The sequence below is a fragment of the Kogia breviceps genome, chromosome 11 (genome assembly GCF_026419965.1).
Source record: "Kogia breviceps isolate mKogBre1 chromosome 11, mKogBre1 haplotype 1, whole genome shotgun sequence".
NCBI classification, from domain to species: Eukaryota; Metazoa; Chordata; class Mammalia; order Artiodactyla; family Physeteridae; genus Kogia; species Kogia breviceps.
Genome location: NC_081320.1, coordinates 17,986,516 through 18,007,274, shown reverse-complemented (window position 1 = coordinate 18,007,274; position 20,759 = coordinate 17,986,516). Strand labels below are relative to the sequence as shown.

The 20,759-nt window shown below is 34.7% G+C and overlaps 1 protein-coding gene across 2 annotated transcripts in view; it reads left to right on the top strand.

The window, feature by feature from the left end:
• Window positions 1-20,759, top strand: part of CTNNA2 (catenin alpha 2) — a 1,184,370-nt gene that overhangs the window by 1,129,559 nt on the left and 34,052 nt on the right. For both annotated transcript variants that reach the window (XM_067007311.1, XM_059079035.2), the window contains exons 16-17: window positions 6,058-6,163; window positions 10,266-10,400. In XM_067007311.1, coding sequence (XP_066863412.1) covers window positions 6,058-6,163; window positions 10,266-10,400 — 241 coding nt within the window. The remainder of the gene's footprint in view (window positions 1-6,057; window positions 6,164-10,265; window positions 10,401-20,759) is intronic.

Genomic DNA, 20,759 nt, shown 5'->3' with positions numbered 1-20,759 from the left:
TTTTTGAAGTGACCATTTCCTGGGAAAGCTTCCAAATATTGACCCTTGTATAAGAATAACCTATTAGCAAAAGAGAGAAGGTTACATGAACCTATACAGTAGAGCCAATTCGATGGCTTGATATTTTTCCAAGAAAACTAAAAACATGTTCCAAATGGAACAATAAGATGGCTTTTGTCTTTAAGGTCACAAGATTCCTCAAAGCACCTTTCAAAATGCCCAAAGTAGAGAATCTGATTAAGTTAGGGAAAGACAAAGGGTATAAACCATCACTTTGAGACTGGGAACTACAGCCAATGGATCTAGTCCCTTTGTCCACACTGCCTTCCACTAATAGGAAGACTCAGACTTCTGATCTTTTCTGGGCAACATCCCTGGCAACACCATCCTCCTTTCTGTCTCTATGAATTTGACTACTCTAGTATCTCATATACGTGAAAATATATAGCATTTGTCTTTTTGTGACTGGCATATTTCACTTAACGTAATGTTCTCAAGGTTCATCCTTATTGTACATGTCAGACTTTCATTCCTCTTAAGGCTAAATAATATTTCATTGAATGTATATATCATATTTTGTTTATCCATTCATCTATTCTTGGGCACTTGGATTGTGAATAATATTGCTATGAATATGGGTGTACAAATATCTCTTTGAGACCCTGCTTTCAATTCTTTGACTATATACCCAGGAGTGGAATTGCTGGATCACATGGTAGTTCTATGTTTAATGTTTTGAGGAAACACTGTACTGTTTTACATAGCAGCTGCACCATTTTACATTCCCATCAACAGTGCACAAAGGTTCCATCTCCTTCCCATCCTCACCAAGACTTCTTATTTTCTGTTTTTGTTTGTTTTTATAGTAACCATCTTAATGAGTGTGAGATGGTATCTCATTGTGATTTTTTTTGTTTTAGAAGATGTTGGCGGTAGGAGTTTATTAATTAATTTATTTATTTTTGCTGTGTTGGATCTTCGTTTCTGTGTGAGGGCTTTCTCTAGTTGAGGCAAGTGGGGGCCACTCTTCATCGCAGTACGCGGGCCTCTCACTATCGCAGCCTCTCGTTGCAGAGTGCAGGCTCAGTAGTTGTGGCTCACGGGCCTAGTTGCTCCGTGGCATGTGGGATCCTCCCAGACCAGGGCTCGAACCCGTGTCCCCTGCATTAACAGGCAGATTCTCAACCACTGCGCCACCAGGGAAGCCCTCTCATTGTGATTTTGATTTACATTTTCCTGATAATTAGTGGTGTTGAACATCTTTTCATGTGCTGATTAGCCATTGTATTCTTCTTTGGAGAAATGTATATTCAGGTCTTTTGCCCATTTTTTAATCAGGCTGATTAATTTTTAGTGTTGAGTTCTAGGAGTTTTTCTATATTCTCGATATCAACCCCTTGTCAGATATAGGATTTGCAAATATTTTCTCTGATTCTGTGGGTTGCCTTTTTATTCTGTTGATTGTCTCCTTCAATGCACAGAAGTTTTAAAAATTTTGATATAGTCAAATTTGTCTATTTTTATTGTTGTTGTCTGTTTTATTGGTGTCGCATGCAAGAAATCAATGTCACGAAGTTTTTCCCCTAACTTTTCTTGTAAGATATGTACAGATTAGCTCTCATGATCCACTTCCAGTTGATTTTTATATGTGGTATAAGATAAAGGTCCTGCTTCATTCTTTTGCATGTAGATATCAATTTTCCCAACATCTTTTGTTGAAAGCACTGTCCTTTTCCTGTTGAATGGTCTTGACAACCTTGTCAAAAATCTGCTGGGCTTTCTATTTTCTGTTCCATTATTTTATACATCTGCCTTTATGCCAGTACTACACTGTTTTGATTACTGTAGCTTTGTAGTAAGGCCCCTAACTTTGTTCTTTTTTAAGATTGTTTTGGCTATTTGGGGTGCCTTGACAATCCATATGAATTTTAAGATAGATTTTTCTATTTTGGCAAAATTGCTGCTGGGTTTTTGATAGGGATTACATTGATTGCTTTGTGTAGTATGATATCTTAATAATATTAGGTCTTCTAATCCATGTACATGAGACATCTTTCCATTTATTTGTGTCTTTATTCATTCATCCATTGATAGACACTTAGATTGCTTCCATATATTGAGTATTGTAAATAATGCTACAATGAACATAGGGGGGCATATATTTTTTTAAATTAGTGTTTTCATTTTCTTCAGATAAATACCCAGTAGTGGAATTACTGAATCATATGGCAGTTCTATTTTTAATTTTTTGAGGAAACTCCATACTGTTTTCCATAGTGGCTGCACCAATTTACATTTCCATCAATAGTGCACAAGTGTTCCCTTTTCTCCACATCCTTGTCAACATCTGTTATTTGTTGTTTTCTTGATATAAGCCATTCTGACAGGTGTGAGGTGATATCTTATCGTGGTTTGGTTTGCATTTCCCTGATGATTAGTCATGTCAAGTACTTTTTCATGTACCTCTTGGCCATCTGTATGTCTTCTTTGGAAATACGTCTATTCAGGCCCTCTGCCTGTCTTTAAATTAGATTATTTGCTTTTTTGCTATTGATTGAGCTCTTTATATATTTTGGATATTAACCCCGTATCAGATCTATGATTTGCAAATATTTTCTCCCATTCAGTAAGTTGCCTTTTCATTTTGTTGATGGTTTCCTTTGCTGTGCAGAATCTTAAATAAATAATTTGTATTAGGTGCTTCTGACAATATCAGTATTATGTTACTTAATGAAACTGTTTTTGAAGTCTTTCTTCTTTTCCTATATTCTGGGAGAATTTAAATTGCATTGGGATTATCTTCTTTTTAAAGCAGTGGTCCCTAACCTTTTTGGCACCAGGGACCAGTTTCTTGGAAGACAATTTTTCCACAGACAATGGGGTGTGGGGAGCAGGGAGCTTGCTTGCCTGCTTGCCCACCACTCACCTCCTGCTGTGTGGCCCAGGGGTTGGGGACCCCTGTTTTAAAGGTTTAGTAAATTCCTCTGAGAAACCATCTGGATTTACTGATTTTTTGACCAGCTTTCTCTCTGACAGCATTACTTATTTCTTTCATGGAAATCAGACTCTTTAGATTTTTCAAAATCTACTTTCTAGCCAGTGTTGGTAAATTATATTTTCCTAGAAAGTTATTTCATCCAGGTTCTCAAATTTCTTTACATGTATTTGAGGAAACTAGTACTATAATACTTCAAATTTTCTGTTTTTTAAGATAATTTAAATCTTACCTTTTTGTACTTTAGAATATTTTTCTCCTATTTTTTCTTGATAGCAAGCTAAGTATATTTTCTATATCAGTTTTGCCTTCCTTTTTTTGTAATCAATTTATTTATTTTCTGTGTTCTATTATTTTCTAACTCATAAATCTCTTCTTATTATTTTTTTAATTTTATTTTTTATTGAAGTATAGTTGATTTACAATGTTGTGCCAATCTCTGCTGTACAGCAAAGTGACTCTGTAATAGAGACATTCTTTTTTTAATATTATTTTCCATTATGGTTTATCACAGGATATTGAATATAGTTCCCTGTACTATACAGTAGGACCTTGTTGTTTATCCATCCTATATGTAATCGTTTACATATGCTAATCCCACACTCGCAGTCCTCCCCTTCCCCACCCCTCTCCTCCTTGGCAACCACAAGGCTGTTCTCTATGTCTGTGAGTCTGTTTCTGTTTTGTAGATAGGTTCACCTGTGCCCTATTTTAGATTCCACATGTTAGTGATTTTTATTAGTTTCTTCCTACTTTCTAAATTCTTGAGTCAGATGATTATTGTTTTTGGTATTTCTTGCATATTAATATCTATAGTTATGGCTATTTGTGTTTCCCTGAGGTTACTACTTTAGCTATCTCATCAGAATATAGCAAAAAGAGTACTAAATTGTGATTAGGGACACAGAGGTTTCAGTCCTTTTTCTCTCTCCTTATCATTCTCTGCATTAACATCTTGGGCAGGTCACTTAGCCTCCTCTTTAGGTTTCAGCTTTCTCAGTTAGAAAATGAGAAAATATTTGATGATCCCCAAATTTCTACATTGCTCTCTAGTTTCATGTAATACATCCCTGTCATCAACTTGTGATTCCAAGCATTTGAATTGAGTCTGCAAGGTGAACTCTAAAGTCTCAAATTTTTAAATACAATATAATAGTGAGTCTGTGTACTGTAATCTCTGGTGTAGTCACAAAAGACATGCTTCTAATCATGCTTTAGCTGCAATATGGGAGTCTGAGCCTCAAACAAATTCAAGTCTCTATAAATGTTCTTTATTATCTTAGCACATTTTGTCAGTCAATCAACTGTTGAAAGTTATCATGAAAGGTTCATGAGAAAGCATTTCCTCAAGTCCTTTGAAATTCTTGGAGCAAACAAACACCAAGATTGTTAGTAATGAAAAATCAAGCATAGTGCAGCCCTTTGTGAATGGGTTAAGATGAAAGCAAAAAGTAACAACAAATATTTTGACAGAGTAAGTTTGCAAAAAAGATTTTCTAAGGTTTGGAAGTTACAGAGAAATAAAGAATAATGAGAGTAATATTAAATATTAACAGAGTCTGCATCTAACCTTTCCTTTAAAAATATAAACCAAAAACAAAATAAAAGTTTATTTAGAGATAATTTTTAAAAAATAATGAGAGAGAATGGGAGCCCAATTGTCACAGATTCTTTAATTCATCCATATTATATCAAATTCACATGTAAAATCTCTGTCCATATTTAAACAATCTATACAACAACTGAAAAAAAGTCAGTGTCTTTTGTGGAAGAGTTAATGTTACCACAGTAAAATGAAATAACTTGTTTTGAATTTCCCTATGTTTAAGCACTGACATGAACACAATATATTTTACTTTTACCTACTAACACTGAAAGTGCCAGAGGCAAAATTAAGAGGGAAACAAAATGCCCTTCATTTACATTTATTTTATAAAGTCATTTTAAGTCTTCCATTTTATAAAATATTATTATATAACAATGGCAATCATTACCCAGTCCCTATGCATTCTAAATAAATCACTTCTGAGTGGTTTTTCTCTATATTTCACCACATGTCTTAACTATAGGTTTATAATTTTGTAGGCCCAAAAAGTGTATTGATTTTTAGATGCATATAAGGAGACCAGTAACAATGCTAAAAATATAAGAATGAATGTATTTAGTCTATTATTTTATTTACCTCTCAAGAAAAATACCATATGCAACATTTTGTTTAAAGATTTATGATGCAGCATAATTTCCTTTTCCTTTCTAATAAATATTTAAAAGACAAGTAATATTAAACAGTTCACCTAATTGAAAGCCTTATGTGAAAATATTGGGAAAATGGTTTGGCATAAAGACATCTACTGTCACACAGTGTTCTGTGCGTCTTCCTTCGTAAGTCAGTCCCAGAAACATATAAACCAGCAAGAGTAAGAGCTCAGCAGATTTCTGAAATTCTGGCCAAACAGTTCCCAGTTATGGACAAGAGGCAGTGGCTTCTTAAAGAGCCAAAGTGGACTTAAAAATATAATTAACATAATAATAGTGTTGAGCATGGTATGAAAGACAATGCATGTGCATTTATTTTGGCTAGCCTCTGATTTAAATTTAGAATTTATCACATGATTTGCATAAGCTTAGATGAGTTATTCACTTTAGTCTATTTTTTTCTTTAAAATGGGAATGATGATGCCTACTTGTTAGGGTTGTTATGAAGGCAAATGTATATACAACAGCATAGACACACGGTAAGAATTTACATATTAAATTCCCATTGCTCTTGTGGTGATCATCTTTTTTAAGGGACCACTGTTTAAAATATATAGATAGACATGTAAAGAATAAAATGTGAGCATGCATATCCAAATAGGGAAAAATATCCCCTAAAAATGAAAGCAAGTGAAGTGAGTTATTTACATGGAAATTGAAGTGAATCAAGAAAACATTCAAATTTCCTCTAACTTGGTCAGAGCCAAATCAAATACAAAAGCAGAGTCCTGGCCAAACAATATGGTAGGTGTGTCTATTTCCTGTCATAAAGTGGATTTCTAATTATGGTGTGTCTGTTTTTTCAGAGGCAAAGGCCCGTTGAAAAATACATCTGATGTGATTAATGCCGCCAAGAAAATTGCCGAAGCAGGCTCTCGAATGGACAAATTAGCCCGAGCTGTGGCTGATCAGGTAATATAAGAGAGAAGAGCAAGCACATGCTGAGTGGGGTCATTAACTAGCTCTTGCATTCTGTAATGGGTTTTATGCACTCTATAAAATGCCCCTGAAGAATGAATTGTAGAGAATCGCTACCATTTTACAAACTGGCCTCTAACTCTGTGGAGACTGAGTTGATGCCAAAGGTGGGTTCAGTTCAGGAGGGACTAGTAAATCCGATGATCAAAATTCCTTGAGAAAGAAGAGTACCCACTTTTTAAGAGACATAATCCCCAAGGAATCATGGATCCTGGCTGTGCTCATTCCGAAAGTCAAATACACTGCACAAGGGGGAAGCAAAAGAAAGAACTTTACTTATTGTTATAACTGATCTCACTGTAATGATGCTCTCATAATAATTTATGCCCTAGTATAAATGGGATGAGTCCACATAGTCAAGAACATACAGATTTCAGCTTTATTTTCATCCAGACTCAAAGGGCATCAGAGATTAACAAAATTCTCAATAGTATCTTTTATGCTTTTAGACTGAACTATGATACACGTTAAAATAGTTCTCAATCTGAATGTTGAGGGTTTGAGCTTATTTCCACACTTTTCATCTTATTTTGCTGAATTGGAACTCTAAAATCCTGTTCTAAATATGTCTTGTTGCAATAATGGGCCATTTCTTTTAAGGGTACTTTCGGCAATATACTTTTCCAGATAGCTGATGCTCATCTCTTTAAGCAACCAGTGGCTTACAGTTTGAACTGTTTTAAAAGGAAAATGTTTTAAAATATAAATTAAGATTCTGAAATAGAAAATATTATATAAACTGTATGTACATGGAGAAAACATTATGAGCATGAATTTGCCTACCAGACTACAAAACAATCATGCTCTCTGGAGACAATGAAAGATTTAGGATTGTTTCCTCCCCCTTTGATGGTCCTAGTCTCCTGTGATTTTTGAGTTGCTTACTATAATTGTTCTCCCTCATTCCTTAATATGACTGTTTCTCTAAATCCTTGTGTCTTCAGCATCTCCGATTTTAGAATCCTGCAAGTCAATACTAGATTTACTCATCTTCCAAAGTCTGAAAAGAAAAATATATGATTAAACTATTAGTATTACATTTAAAATAAGCCTACAGATTGTCTCACTTTAACTTTTTTTATACATATGATGGCTAATCTGAGGGAATGTTTTTTGCTTTCTTTTGAATTTTTGAGAAATACTCAATAGTAAAGTTAATTCATTTAAATATGATCATAATTTGAGAATTTCCTGAAATTTGTAAGGATTGAAATTTTTAGCATTATTAAATTGTTAATTTCAGGACAATGCCAACTGCCAAGCTTCCTACATTTGCAGCGTAGGTTGAGTTCCATATGTAACCCAGAAAGTTCATGTAAAAGAGAGGAGAGGGACTTCCCTGGTGGTGCAGTGGTTAAGAATCAGCCTTCCGGGGCTTCCCTGGTGGCGCAGTGGTTGAGAACCCGCCTGCCGATGCAGGGGACACGGGTGCGTGCCCCGGTCTGGAAGATCCCACATGCTGCGGAGCGGCTGGGCCCGTGAGCCATGGCCGCTGAGCCTGCGCGTCTGCAGCCTGTGCTCCACAACGGGAGAGGCCACAACAGTGAGAGGCCCGCGTACCGCAAAAGAAAAAAAAAAAAAAAAAAAAGAAGAATCTGCCTTCCACTGCAGGTGACATGGGTTTGATCCCTGATGAGGGAACTAGATCCCACATGCATGCCACGACTACGAGTTCGCATGCCACAACTAAGGAGCCAGCTGGCCTCAACTAAGGAGCACGTGTGTGGCAACTAAGACCCAGCACAACCAAAATAAAAATAAATAAATAATAATATTAATTTTAAAAAAATTAAAAAATAAAAGAGAAGAGAGACAACGAACTTACTTGAAAATATTCATGCATACATGCAAACATACAGAAATGCACCAGCCAGGAAAGAATGCTGTATTTTTTCTGCAAATGTTGAGGGAATTTTTTGCAAAATTTTGGAATGAGTGGAATGACCAGAGATTGGCGGGTGGTTCTGAAACCAGGTTGTGTTTGGACAGATTCCTTCTTAGGAGTGAAAGTGGATGGAGTTTGGATGGCCTTTCCATTATACTCTGAATCTCAGTGGCTGAAACTATTTCTCAATATGTTTAGGCTCCTTGAGCTCAATATTTTTTTATTGTGATTCTTATTTTTGATTTTGTAATTTTGGATACTTATTTCCAACAAAAAAGCAACATGAAGCATAGCCCCAAACAGTTTTGGTATCTGGAAAACACACCACGCATATACACACACAAATATCCCAGGATTCTAGATGTATTTTGAGATTGTGACAAAATATTAAAATGCTATTTAATGATGACATAACAACAACAACAAAAATAGATGGAGTTAAACATAATGCTTTCTTTGTGGTATTCTTCTTATCAGTTGTGGAGCAACTTGCAACTTTTGCTAATGCTTTATCTGAATGGGACAGTTCTTTCTCAAATTCTGCACCCATTTCTACTATTTCCATGGTATAAGAGTTATTTTTCTTGGTCCATCATACCTTTACGTGTGTTTTAAATGCTTCAGTTTAAATAATCGAATAGAATGAGCATTTCTAAAATGTCGATTGCTTGCCTTTATCTTGCCGGAAAATATTTTTATGAAGATTTGAGGTATGCACGCAATATAAACTTTTTACGGACTGTTGCATTTTTAATTACTGTTCCATTGAGATAGAACTTCCATTTTAATTTGCTACAAGGTATTTGTATCAAAAGCCTTGTCAGCCCTCTAGGGAGATATCATTTTAAAGTTAATTCCTTTCAGTATATGAGTCTCTGGAGTAGGATAAATATTACAGTACTAAGTACTTGTAGGAAGCTAAAAAAAAGTCTCTGTGGGATTCTTTCTTGATAAATGCAGTTAGTGAAAAAAATACCACAATGGTAAGTGTTATGTATACAAAAGACCCCTTTGTCATTTATTAAATAAATGGCTATGTCAAATGACTGGCTTCACAGTATTAATGAAAGAATTCCCTTTCTTGAGATTGAAGGAAACTTAGCTGGAGTCTTTGTCTCATACTCTTATTCTAAATAACATACTTTGGTTTGGGCTGTAGGTACTCAATTCTTACAATGTTTCATCAAGGATCTGGTGATTATATGTCCTTTGCAAGTGCCAGATTGAGTCAGAACAATAGAATATCCTGGAGAATTTTGAGCTGAACTTTGGATAGCAATAGAAAGATATTTCAATTACTGGATAGCCATTGGCATTGAAGCTTCAGAAGTGCTTTAGGGAATCATGTAAATGTCTGTGGAAGTGTTCAGCTCTGCTCAGTGTTACAAAGAGAAGTTACAAAGAGAATTAAAAATCTATGGTCACCAGAATTTTTCTGAGAATTCAAAATCTTTGGTGCATCCTTTGAAGGGTCTTATTGTTACACTTATCAGCTTATTTCAATTGGCTTCAAATTCATTTCACTCAAATCTTTCTTTTACAGTGGTCTTGATACTTCTCAGAGTCTCTTGTTTAAAGGAAGTTTATCATGTTGCTAAAATTTGGATAAATATGGAATTCCAAGAAGTGTAATAGAGTTCCTTTAGTGAATGATACATGTCTTAGATAGCCAAAAGAAACAAGTGCATTTTCCCCCTACTAACTGAATTGAAACTCTATCTTGTACTATGGCAGAGAGACGGCCACACAGGATGATTTCTTTCTAGCATCTGTTGCTTTGTTCTCTGTGTTAAAATAACTTTGCATGTAGTGAACGTTGAATGGGCCACTCAGGAAAAACCTATAGAATATTGTTTTCTTAGCAGTTTAGAAGATAATTGGTAAAATACTCATAAATGTATCCAGGAGTCCCAGTAAGACTTTCCGGGAGATCATCAATATTTTTTGTATAGAATTTATCAAAGTAGAGCTAACCATTCTTACCTTCTGGCTGTGGCCTTCTTAAAAATGCACTATAAAGAAGTTAAGTTGAATGGTTGTAATTAAGGTATATGACAGTGAAACCTTTTCTTCTCACAGCTTTTATATAGCAAGTATTAGAAACTGAAGAGTACTTACTAATTGAGATGACCTTTTTTTAATGTTTTATAGTGTCCTGATTCAGCATGTAAGCAGGATTTATTAGCCTACCTTCAACGAATTGCCTTGTATTGCCATCAACTTAATATCTGCAGCAAGGTGAAAGCCGAAGTACAGAATCTGGGAGGAGAGCTCATTGTGTCAGGGGTAAGCTGGGACCTGTGCTTCACAATTCAAGTTCCCACTGTTGTACTTCCAAGGCAAGCATTCTTGGCAACAGTACTGCTAAAAACACCAAACTACAGTGATTCATAGGGAGTTTTTTTTTTTTTTTTTTTTTAATAAATGTTATCACCATTATTCCAGACCTTACGATAACTCACAAAGAACAGTTTGATTTTCCAATCACCCATGTTTATACTAGCCTTGTAAAATCTCCATTCTTCACAAGAAAACTAATTTCATAGTCTGGAAACTCATTGCCAAGCTGTGACTATTATAATTATTTGGGGCTTTTGTATATTTACTCATTGTAAGTCTACTTCCCTCTGTTAGTCCTAGCAATTTTCATTCTCTGTTCAGGAGCAAGCCTCTCTATGTGTGGATTGTGTTCACATGTTAGAGATGATGAAAACAATAGGAATTCATTCATCAGGTTCCAATGCATACTAGGTTATCAGTAACCCTTAAAAGCCAGAAAATGTTTGAATTTAACACAGGTTGATGTGCTGTTGCCAAAAACTAACATGGTTGTCAAACACTAACAATTATATATCCTTTGTTCAATCACTTCAGTGGTTTCCCTTCTCATGAAAATATAAGTATCTGGTCCATTTTAATCAAATGCAAAGAAATGAGAAGTTCAATGAATAGCAGAATCATGATTTCTTGGCAAGATTTCCAAATGTATGTGTTGAGGTTCTTCACCTTGGCTTCTTTTCCTCCCTCAGTCCCTTTCTTTCAACACAAGGTGCCATCTATTATAAACTATTTGCAAATTCCAAAGTGTGGCTCTGCTACCTTTAGTTCTTTTCCCAGTCAACCATGACGCTGCCATTTTAAGTGTGGCATTACCAGGAACAGAGCATTATCAATATGGTGAATGCCTTGTGAAAATCAGATTGGTCATGAATCTCAGTTCTTCCTCAAGCCATTTTCAGAAATTCAGCAGGTCGGCCATTTGATAAAAAATATGTGGAAAAATCATTCTTGAACCCAAAGATTTCAGTTCCTATATTGTTTGGCTTGCAGAAAACATAGCTGGGAAAAGAGCTGGTCTGGTTTGCATGGAGATGCCATTTGGAAAGCCTGTTCCATGCAGAGCCCAGTCAATTGCTGTTTTGTGCCTCTTCCCAAAGCATAGTCACCTCTTTGCATTTCCAAAGTGATCCTGCTTCAACATTCTTCAACAACCAAGAGCAATCTGTCTTGCAGTGTGTCCTTTCTGCCAAGTTGGTAATTACCAGGATTCTCTCTGCCAAGAAGTGATCAAAACATTGCATCTCCCTTGCTTCCTTTCTTATCTTCAGCCTCAATGGTATAGTTTCCCATACCATTCAGCTTTCATGTCCATCTGTATATAGCACCTGTGGAACCGAGTGCTTTTTGTTTAGCTTGCCTTGTGTGCTTTCATTTGTTACTTTCCAAATCTTATTATTTATATGGATGCACAGAGCATCTTTGTGGATCTCAGACTCCACAACCTCATCTAAGCGAGTTTTACTGGCAGAGTTACTCTCCATCATCCTCTCAGTACCCATTGTTCATCACTGCCTCCAGAGCTTCATTTCCATTGTCTTTTCCTCATTTAGATGTAGTCCAAACCATCACTGGCTTTTATCACTTGCACTGTTGGCATTTGCAGAGGTGTTTGAGATTGAGAACACCATCAAGAAGCCTGTTTCCTTCTTTGAGTCTTATTGGCAATGTTCATAAATCCTTGCATGGGAGAAGGCTTCTTTTAGAGGAATGTTATACAACTGTATAATAGTTCTGAGTCAAACGCATTATAAAGGTTTGCTTATATTGCTCAGTTATGGGCCTGCTCTTGGTCTCTTCATGATTTTTTTCCAAGCTTGATTGTTATTTGGTGCCATACCTGCCTGTGTAGTCTGCTGTCTTTGCCACTTCTGCCTCCATCTTATTCTTCATCCTCCTTCACTGATGGCCAATGGAGAAAAAAATCAATATGTTTAGTTTTCAAAATAGCCACAAATGACTGCCTTCAAAGTTCTGAAAGAGTCAAGAATGTGAGACCCCATACACACAAACTTTTCAATGATTTTGCCAAGAAAGTGCACCCATGCTTTGAGCCCCATTTATTTTGTTGTCTGCCATGACAAAGTTGCTATATTTTTAAGGAGAAGCTCCTATAGTATAAAATGCAATCAAAAAAGAGAAATACTTAAATCTTCCTCCCTTTTTCCCTGTGTCGTTATGTACATGGGATTCAAAGCTGTGGCTTCTTCTCTGAAATATGCAAAAGCCTCCAGGAAGGTATATTTGTTAGAAGTCAAGGCTTCTACTAAAACGGAAGAGATTTGGGTAGATTGTCTCCATTTTGCGAAGGGAAATGATTTGGATTTCAAAACTGAGCACCGTATTTTCATAGTCTCATGTTGGCATGATGAACTTATGTTAAACAAAATGCACATATACCATGTCAGCATGTATATGTTTTATGTGAGTCTGTGTGTTCAAACCGGGCAAGGCTTCTTCTGTTATATTTGCCTTTGGCTTGAGAGGTAGCTCAGGAAATTTCAACAGGTCATGGGGACAGTGAATACCAAAGCTCTTCACAAGTCATGGGAACTAGAGAAATAAAGCAAATTAAAAAAATATGCCTACATATGCTCATTCACACAACTGCTGTCTAAGAAGCACCATTAGTTTTCTGGCTGGCAATCAATTTTCTAAAGTCATTGGCTTCAACTTTTCTCAACAGTGGAAAAGTGCCATTCTTATTAAATCTCAAAGTATAAGATGCATATTTGGGAGCCAATTCAGCTCAACCTGGTTGCTAAGCAGGTAATGTGAAAGGGAATTTAAAAAAAAAAACAAACACAAGTAAACAAAACAAACAAACAAAAAAAAACTATGAGAGTAATACAAATGTTAGAGAGATAGTGGAAGAAACTAAAGCCCAGACAATTAAACAGCCTGATAGTTTATATACTGGCTTTATTCGCTTGTTTAGTTTAGTGTTTGGTAGTTTAATCTCTTAAGCCGGTTTACATGCTTTTTGGAAAAAGGACCATTAAAGTAAGAAAAGAAGAAAAAGAGGAAAGGATGGAGGATAGGAAGGAAAAAGCATGAAAGAAGGAAAAAGATAAAACAAAGGAAAGAGAAACTTAACCATAGCGTATTATAAATTAGTTTAGTGCAAGTAATATCCATTAAAGGTGACAGTGTTATATTCATCATGAGAGAAAAGTTGAGCCACACTTTTTTCAGTATGTAGATATATTTTGAATACAAATAAGTTCCAGGGTCATGCTATGGAAATTACCTGTACATTTAATTATTGTGTTTTAATTAATTTTTATTCACTAGGTTTCAGTGGAGTTAATAGGTTCTTTTAAATTAAAAAATGGAGATATACACATGGAACTGGAGAGATGAAAACCATTTTATAAACTTTGATTATCTTTAGCTACCCAAAGATTTATACTTTGCACATTATTCTGAATGAGATTGGAAACACAAACACAGGGTTTTAGAACATAGAATGCTGAATATCAAGCATTCTGATAAAATGGAAATATTCCACGTACATTATTTTTTTTACATTCAAATACAACAGGAGCCCCATTATAACAATGAAGCCAGAGCACAGGACCAATAACCCTGCTCTGGACAGGAATTTGATGTTCAGGTCAGAGTTGGAGGGATGCTGATATAATTTATAGCTGACTTCCCATGAAAGTGTTACAAAGTTAATAGATTTTATTGCATATAAATGCCTTTTTCATGCAAACAAAATATAGGAACAGAGTTTAGAGGTGAGGAATGTTAGTTCCCTTAGTCCTCAGGCTGATTGAATGGCGCTCTGACCTATTCCCGAGGGACTGAGTAATTTGCCCTAATGTGCACTTTTGTTCTTTGTCTTTTAATCTCTCCTTTCCAAATTTGAATTCCTCTCAATTGGGTTCTGGAGAGGTTTGACAAGGTGAACAAGTATAATTTGAAACACCAGTAGGATTTGAATTGGTAAAGAGAAAATTGTAGAAAAAGGGTCAATTATAGTTACTCTTATAGCCTATGTTTCATATCATTAAAAAAATTGGACTAAATTAAAATTAACATGAATATTCATGATGATAAATGAAAAAATATTCATTAAAATGCTGGAAACTGAGAACATTCAAATCAATCCTACCTGCAACTGGCATATGATCGAAGATACATATATGCTATATATATATATGCATACATGTATGCATACAACAAATACATGTGATTTGACACTTAACCTCCTTGTTCCCTAAATAAGCAATAATCAAGAACTGAACAAATGGTTGACAAATGTGACATATCTCATTCAATACAATACAGTTTGGGGGAAAATATGGTGTTTATTTGTACCATGCTATATATACATATATATATATATATACACACATATATATATTTGTACAATGCCATATATATGTGTATATATAAATATATAGAGATATATATATATAGATATATATATAATTGTGTTTTGTTGAGATGAGAATTACATTTTACTTGAAAATTTCTGTGTTCACTCTGTAAAAAAATTGTCAGTATTTTGTAATGGAATGAAACGTTCACTGAAACAAGCGTTGTACTTAGTTGTGTGGGCTTGTACTTTAAACAAGCCTTTTTGGGGAAAGAGTCATTTTTGTTATATCTTCTGATTCTGTCTATTGTCAATTCTCGATTATCTCTACTGATCAAAGTATAGTCGTAATGGGAAAAAATCTAAATTGCTAGTTTTCAGTTTGGGTTTGGAATCCACTTCTGTGCTTCATTTAAACAAAAGGGTATGTGTTCTGACAACTCACAGCAGTTCCAAAGAATTTTATCCAGACCTTCCAAAGGGTAAGCCATTAAGTATTTGGGCTTAAACGACTTTTTCTGATCTGGGGAGAGTAGGAGAATCCAGATCCAGGGAAGTAAAATTAAAACAAACTTCAGATTATAAATCTGAATGGAGGGGTAGTGGAGATACTCTGTACCGATAAGAAAATTAAACAGGTATTTATCGTTTTCAGAATGGCAGTAGTTCTTTGCACTTAATCTGCTAGTATGACGGGTTGTTGCATAATTCAATCTTTCTCCCAACAACCTGCCCCCTAATCTGTTATGATGGTAAAACTATAGCCACTTAAATTCTGATTCCCGCGTTAAGTCTTCCTCCATTACATCCATGTCAATGTACATTGTCATTGATTTTTGCACAACCCAAATTATGCAAACCTTCAGAGATAAATAACACTTAAGGGTTTTTGCAGTGCAAATTCATTCTCCCAGTGTTATAAAAGTGACATTTAACAAACTCAAGGTATTATTTTTGGAAGAAATTGGAAATAAGAATTTTTATAAGAAAAGTAAAAAATCTCCTTGGGTGTCAGGCATCATAGGAAAGTTTATGTCTGTAGCACCACAGCGCAAGCTGTCTCCCTTGAATTCAAATAATCTTGCGCAAATGAGGAAGGTATACTGCTCTGCTGTAAGAAGTAACTCTTCAGTTACATACTTGAAGATACTGATTCTAAACTTATCAAGATGGTCAATTCCGTGCATTGAAAAAAAAAAAAAAAATCAGTTATCCACTGATGACCTTAAACCAGTTCGTTATCTTACTGAATTGTTTTATGCATAGAAAAAGACTTTATAGTCTAATGCTCTCATCTAAAATAAGAAAACAGACTCTACTGTGGCAAAACTGGTATGTGAACCAAGCAAGTAACTCTTTTGACCTTGACTGGAGACATGGATTGAACTAACTTGGATCTACTCAGTGGATTGATTTGATTGCATCACCTGAACTTGTGAGCTGAGCAGTTTCTATTTTAGTTGGAGGGCATCATAGCTTGTAAGAGTAGAAGGGGTTAGTGGCTTTAGGAAGAGTGTCTCTGCATCAGAAATGTTAATGCCAATACCTGTCATTGAATCAATGAACTTTCCTTCCTTCGGGTTTTAGAATTTTTTCAAGTTTCAAAAGCCTCGAATTAAAAGAAGGAAGGCAAATACTTTATTGGTTAGTAATTAATGCCTTAGATTTTACTTAATATTCTGAGGATTATTTGGCATCAAATGAATAGTAATATTTTGTGAAAACTTGGAAATTAGACACATGGGAGGTACCTAGATGAGGGACAATGATTGCTTATATCTTTTGATATCTGTGAAACACAGGCAAACCTATTTAAGATATACTGGTTTGTACCATTTTCCCATGAGATAAGTTCTAATTTTGAGATATTGTCAATATGTGCTAATTGTCTGAGTTCATTCTAAGATGTTCTTTATTAATCTATAGTTTTAATAATGAATGTCTGTAGTAGTGTCTTAAGAACTACAACCCCTCCCCCCCATTTTTAAGTATTTTTGGATATGTGAGAACAACCCAGATCTATCTGTTCCCTACAGTTGAACCAAATAATTATGAGAAGCCAAAGCTTTGAGTGAATACCTTTATTTAGACACAGTATCTGTAACTCATTTCCTCTTTTTTGGCTTTCCTGTATACACTTCAATTCATCAGCTCTAGTCAAGAAATACATTATTTTGAACGGGTTACCTAAATCTATTGTTTTTTTTTGTTGTTGTTCCTACTTGGACATGCCTCAAGAGAAGATAAAATATGAATAAGTTGATATAAAAGATATAAATAAGTAAAAAAGAGAATATGAATATTAAAACCATATACAAACATTATCTGGAAATTTCATTATTGATTTTACACAAAATTCCATGACCTCAGATGACTCAAAATAAAGGAAATAAAAAGACCCCCATAGCAAAACTGAGACAGGAATAATGTTTTTCTAGAAACAGATCAGTGTTTCCATAATCCGTTCCTAATTTCTAACGACGAAATAACAATCAGAGTTCAAAGAGATGTATTTATTGCTCGTTCTCATAAGGATATTTTAGTTTATTGAATTCAATGTTTCCATTGCGTTTCAACTATGTAAAAGGCATGGTGCTAAATATTGGTTGGGTGACAGAATTCAAAGTTCTTTATCTCTAATAGCAAATACTTTTTGTGAAAAGGATAAATTTTTCCATCCATTGTGCTTTTGTTAGATTGTGGAGTCTGTTGTTTTCATTTTTTCCCCATTTGGTTTCTCATCTTACTGTTTAGCATTCTCAGCTGGAATAGCAGGGTGTCTGTTGAACTACCTCTGTATTCACTGGTTTTCTTCATTTATTCTAGAAATAAACTGTGTTTAACTTACTATTGTCTACATTCTGTCCCTACAGATTATGTCAAATGCTTTCTCCAGCTTAATTTAAATGATTATAAAATATGTCTTTGACCACAAACCTTCGAAGAGAAATATGTTCCGTGTTATGGCCCATGTATCTTACAAATAGGAAAGACTTCTGGATGGGCAATGTGAAGGATTTTTAGCTCAGATTTCTTTTACTGCTTCACAATACATTGTCTTACGCTATCTTGAACAGTCATTTTCCTTCTGGGCAATAAATATATTTCAAATATTTCATCCTAATCCTATTTTCTTGAAGGCAAACTTAATTTAGAATTTAATCTATTCTTTCATCATCAATACTGTATCTTATTTTATTGCTTTTCTCTGAATACCTTCATCTGTACAGATGCTTTGCTGATAATGAACTTGACTGGAAGTCTGGCTAGATGGTCTGTCAAATCTCTACAATCTGTCTCTTGACCTCTTTTATATGTTTTTCTTTGCAAATCTATTTTGCAACTGAAAGAATATCCTGGAGAAGTTCCAGGATATCAGAGAAGTTCCAGGATATCAGATGCTGAGAAGTCAGCATCATCTTCTAAGGACCATGTACTCTTTTAAGCCCAAGGTTCTATATGTGAGACACTATCTTAAGACGAACTCAAACATGATCTCTTTATCTGGGAACTCCCAATTCAAATCTGTTGCTATCAAAATTAATTGTATTCTCTCTTACTGTAATATTTCTCTTTAATAATAACATTTTGGTCACACTGCATGCCAACTGCCTAATCATGTCTCCCATGATAAATTATTTGGTAAATACATCTGTGGATTATTCTTTTGGAGTGTACAAATTATTCCACCTGACTTTTCTCAATCCTTTGCACTAAGAAGTTGAGTTAAAACTTTTTTGTTTCAACAAACAAACAAAAAGTTGAAACCAACCCTACATCTCTCTGGTCCAAACAAAATTATAACCAAGACTTCAATAATAAGGTCTCTTGACTGAAATCTTGCAATCACTTCATGTCTTGCCTTGAAGGGCTAACTCATCCATTTATGTGATGTCATAGGGAGTAGGCATCAAATCCATAATTGTAATAAGACTTCATTTTCATAAAAAATGTCAAGAGGCTACATCCTAAGAAGAGTTGGAAATTATTTGATCCAGGCATTGTATTCTGTGTCAAAGAAAATTTTGTTATTTGAACTAATATCATAACTAAAGACATTATTGCAATCAATCATACTATTTTCACCTAAAAAGTCAGCACAGTTCACCACTCTGCATCCATTTGATGCAGCCTAGTTTTGCATTGGGTTCCTGAAGACATGCTCCATTTCCAGATAAACAATAGATAATTAATTAAAAATACCAATAGATTATAATCTAAGTCCAGTTTGTTTTATTTCAATATTTAAAAAGTGTTTAACTCCATTTTATTCTAATATCTTAATGCTGGCAAAAGTGTACTCCTTTGTTTGGTAGTAAAAATTGTAAAGTGCTTATTGGAAGAATGGACAGCTGCATCATTAATCTAAAATAGTGACTTTTGTATTTTGTATGAAAGGTGAGATGACACAGATAAGTTTCTAACACATAATAATCATTTTTGAAACGGATTGATAAAAGAATTGGTAAAATAATTACACTTTCCCTACAGTGAAAAATCAGGAGATGGCTAATTTCTAAAGCCAAACAGGATTGTTATAAAACATAAAAAAGCAAGGATAAGCCAACTAGCCAATGATCTAATATGTAAAAATTGGAAGAAAATAGCTTTATAGGACCATTGATTGTGAAATTTCACACGATAAAAGCTGTTAAATATAGAATTTAAATTTAGACTTAGAATTATTGAACATAAAAAGTGAATAATTCAGCAAGGAAAACATACGCACATTATTATTGCTTCTTCTAGTAAGTACTAAAAAACCCAAATATAGGAAAATTTTCAATTTCATTCTTGCTTCTCATATGCCAATATTTTTTCCTTTTTATTGTCTTTAATTCTCTAAAGACGTTCTTTAAACTCCTTTAACATTTATTTTGAAGTAAAAGATGGGAATAATGTGGCCAAATTCATAATCAGTTTGAATTTACTAGCTTCTGTGTTTCAAAATTCTCCCTAATCTATCAATTCTGTATAGTTTAAAATTGTGATTATTTAATACATTTAGATATTTAGGGAGCTAAGAATGACAGGACTAGAGATAGAACTGTATTGGCTTAAAACACCAGAAAAAAATCCAAATTAGGAATTTTGTTTATCTGCATACAGAAACAGGCTCTGGGCTTTACCCATTTATGATGCTGTGAATTGTAAGCTATTATTTTGAATCTTTACTGAAATATTTTCTGTGAAAAAAGGTTCACTTTTCGTCTATTCCACTGGGCAAATAAAGATCTGGCTTCCATGTGGATGAATCCAGGACCTGCTTGCTCTTCCTTTTCTTTTGTCATAATACTCACTTGACAACTTTGACCAGTTCAGTTTTTAAAGCTCTAAATCTACATTTGAAAAGAAAAAAGACCTAGTGCTCTCCACATTTTTCTCCCATCTTGCCTGATTTAAAAAAAAAAAAAAAAAAAATTGGAATCAGGCTTTAAACAAAGCTGTAACGCTATGACTATAGCAGAATTGCATGTGACAAAAATGTTTGGTCACTGAGCATTATTGGGTCACCTAAACTTGACCTCTAAAAGTAGCAGCGTAGTGGACCTTGTGATTGTAGCAATATTGCCATTTGATTTTTCTCCAAGTTTGAAGGTTGGATCTAATTATCCACTTTAGGTGTATGTTATATTTGATACACATCGAAAAACGTAGTCAAGATTGTCAGTAATATTTTATATCAAAAGTAACATTTTAAGAGGTAGAAATTCCAAGGGTAGAACTAGGCATTGGTTATTGGCTTATCTTTTAAATTGTGCCTATCACACAACTCACGCTTGGGTACAAAAGAGAACAGTATAAAAGAATTGCCATTCTAGCAACAATGAGTACGTTAATTCCTCAGTGAACCCAATGGAAGAGGTAAGTATCCCTTTAGCACCATGTACTGGCTGAGTGTGCTGAGGCCGAGAGCTTGCTGAAGGTCACACAGCAGGGCAATGGAACTTCCTAGAAAGACATCTGACATTCCCCATGTA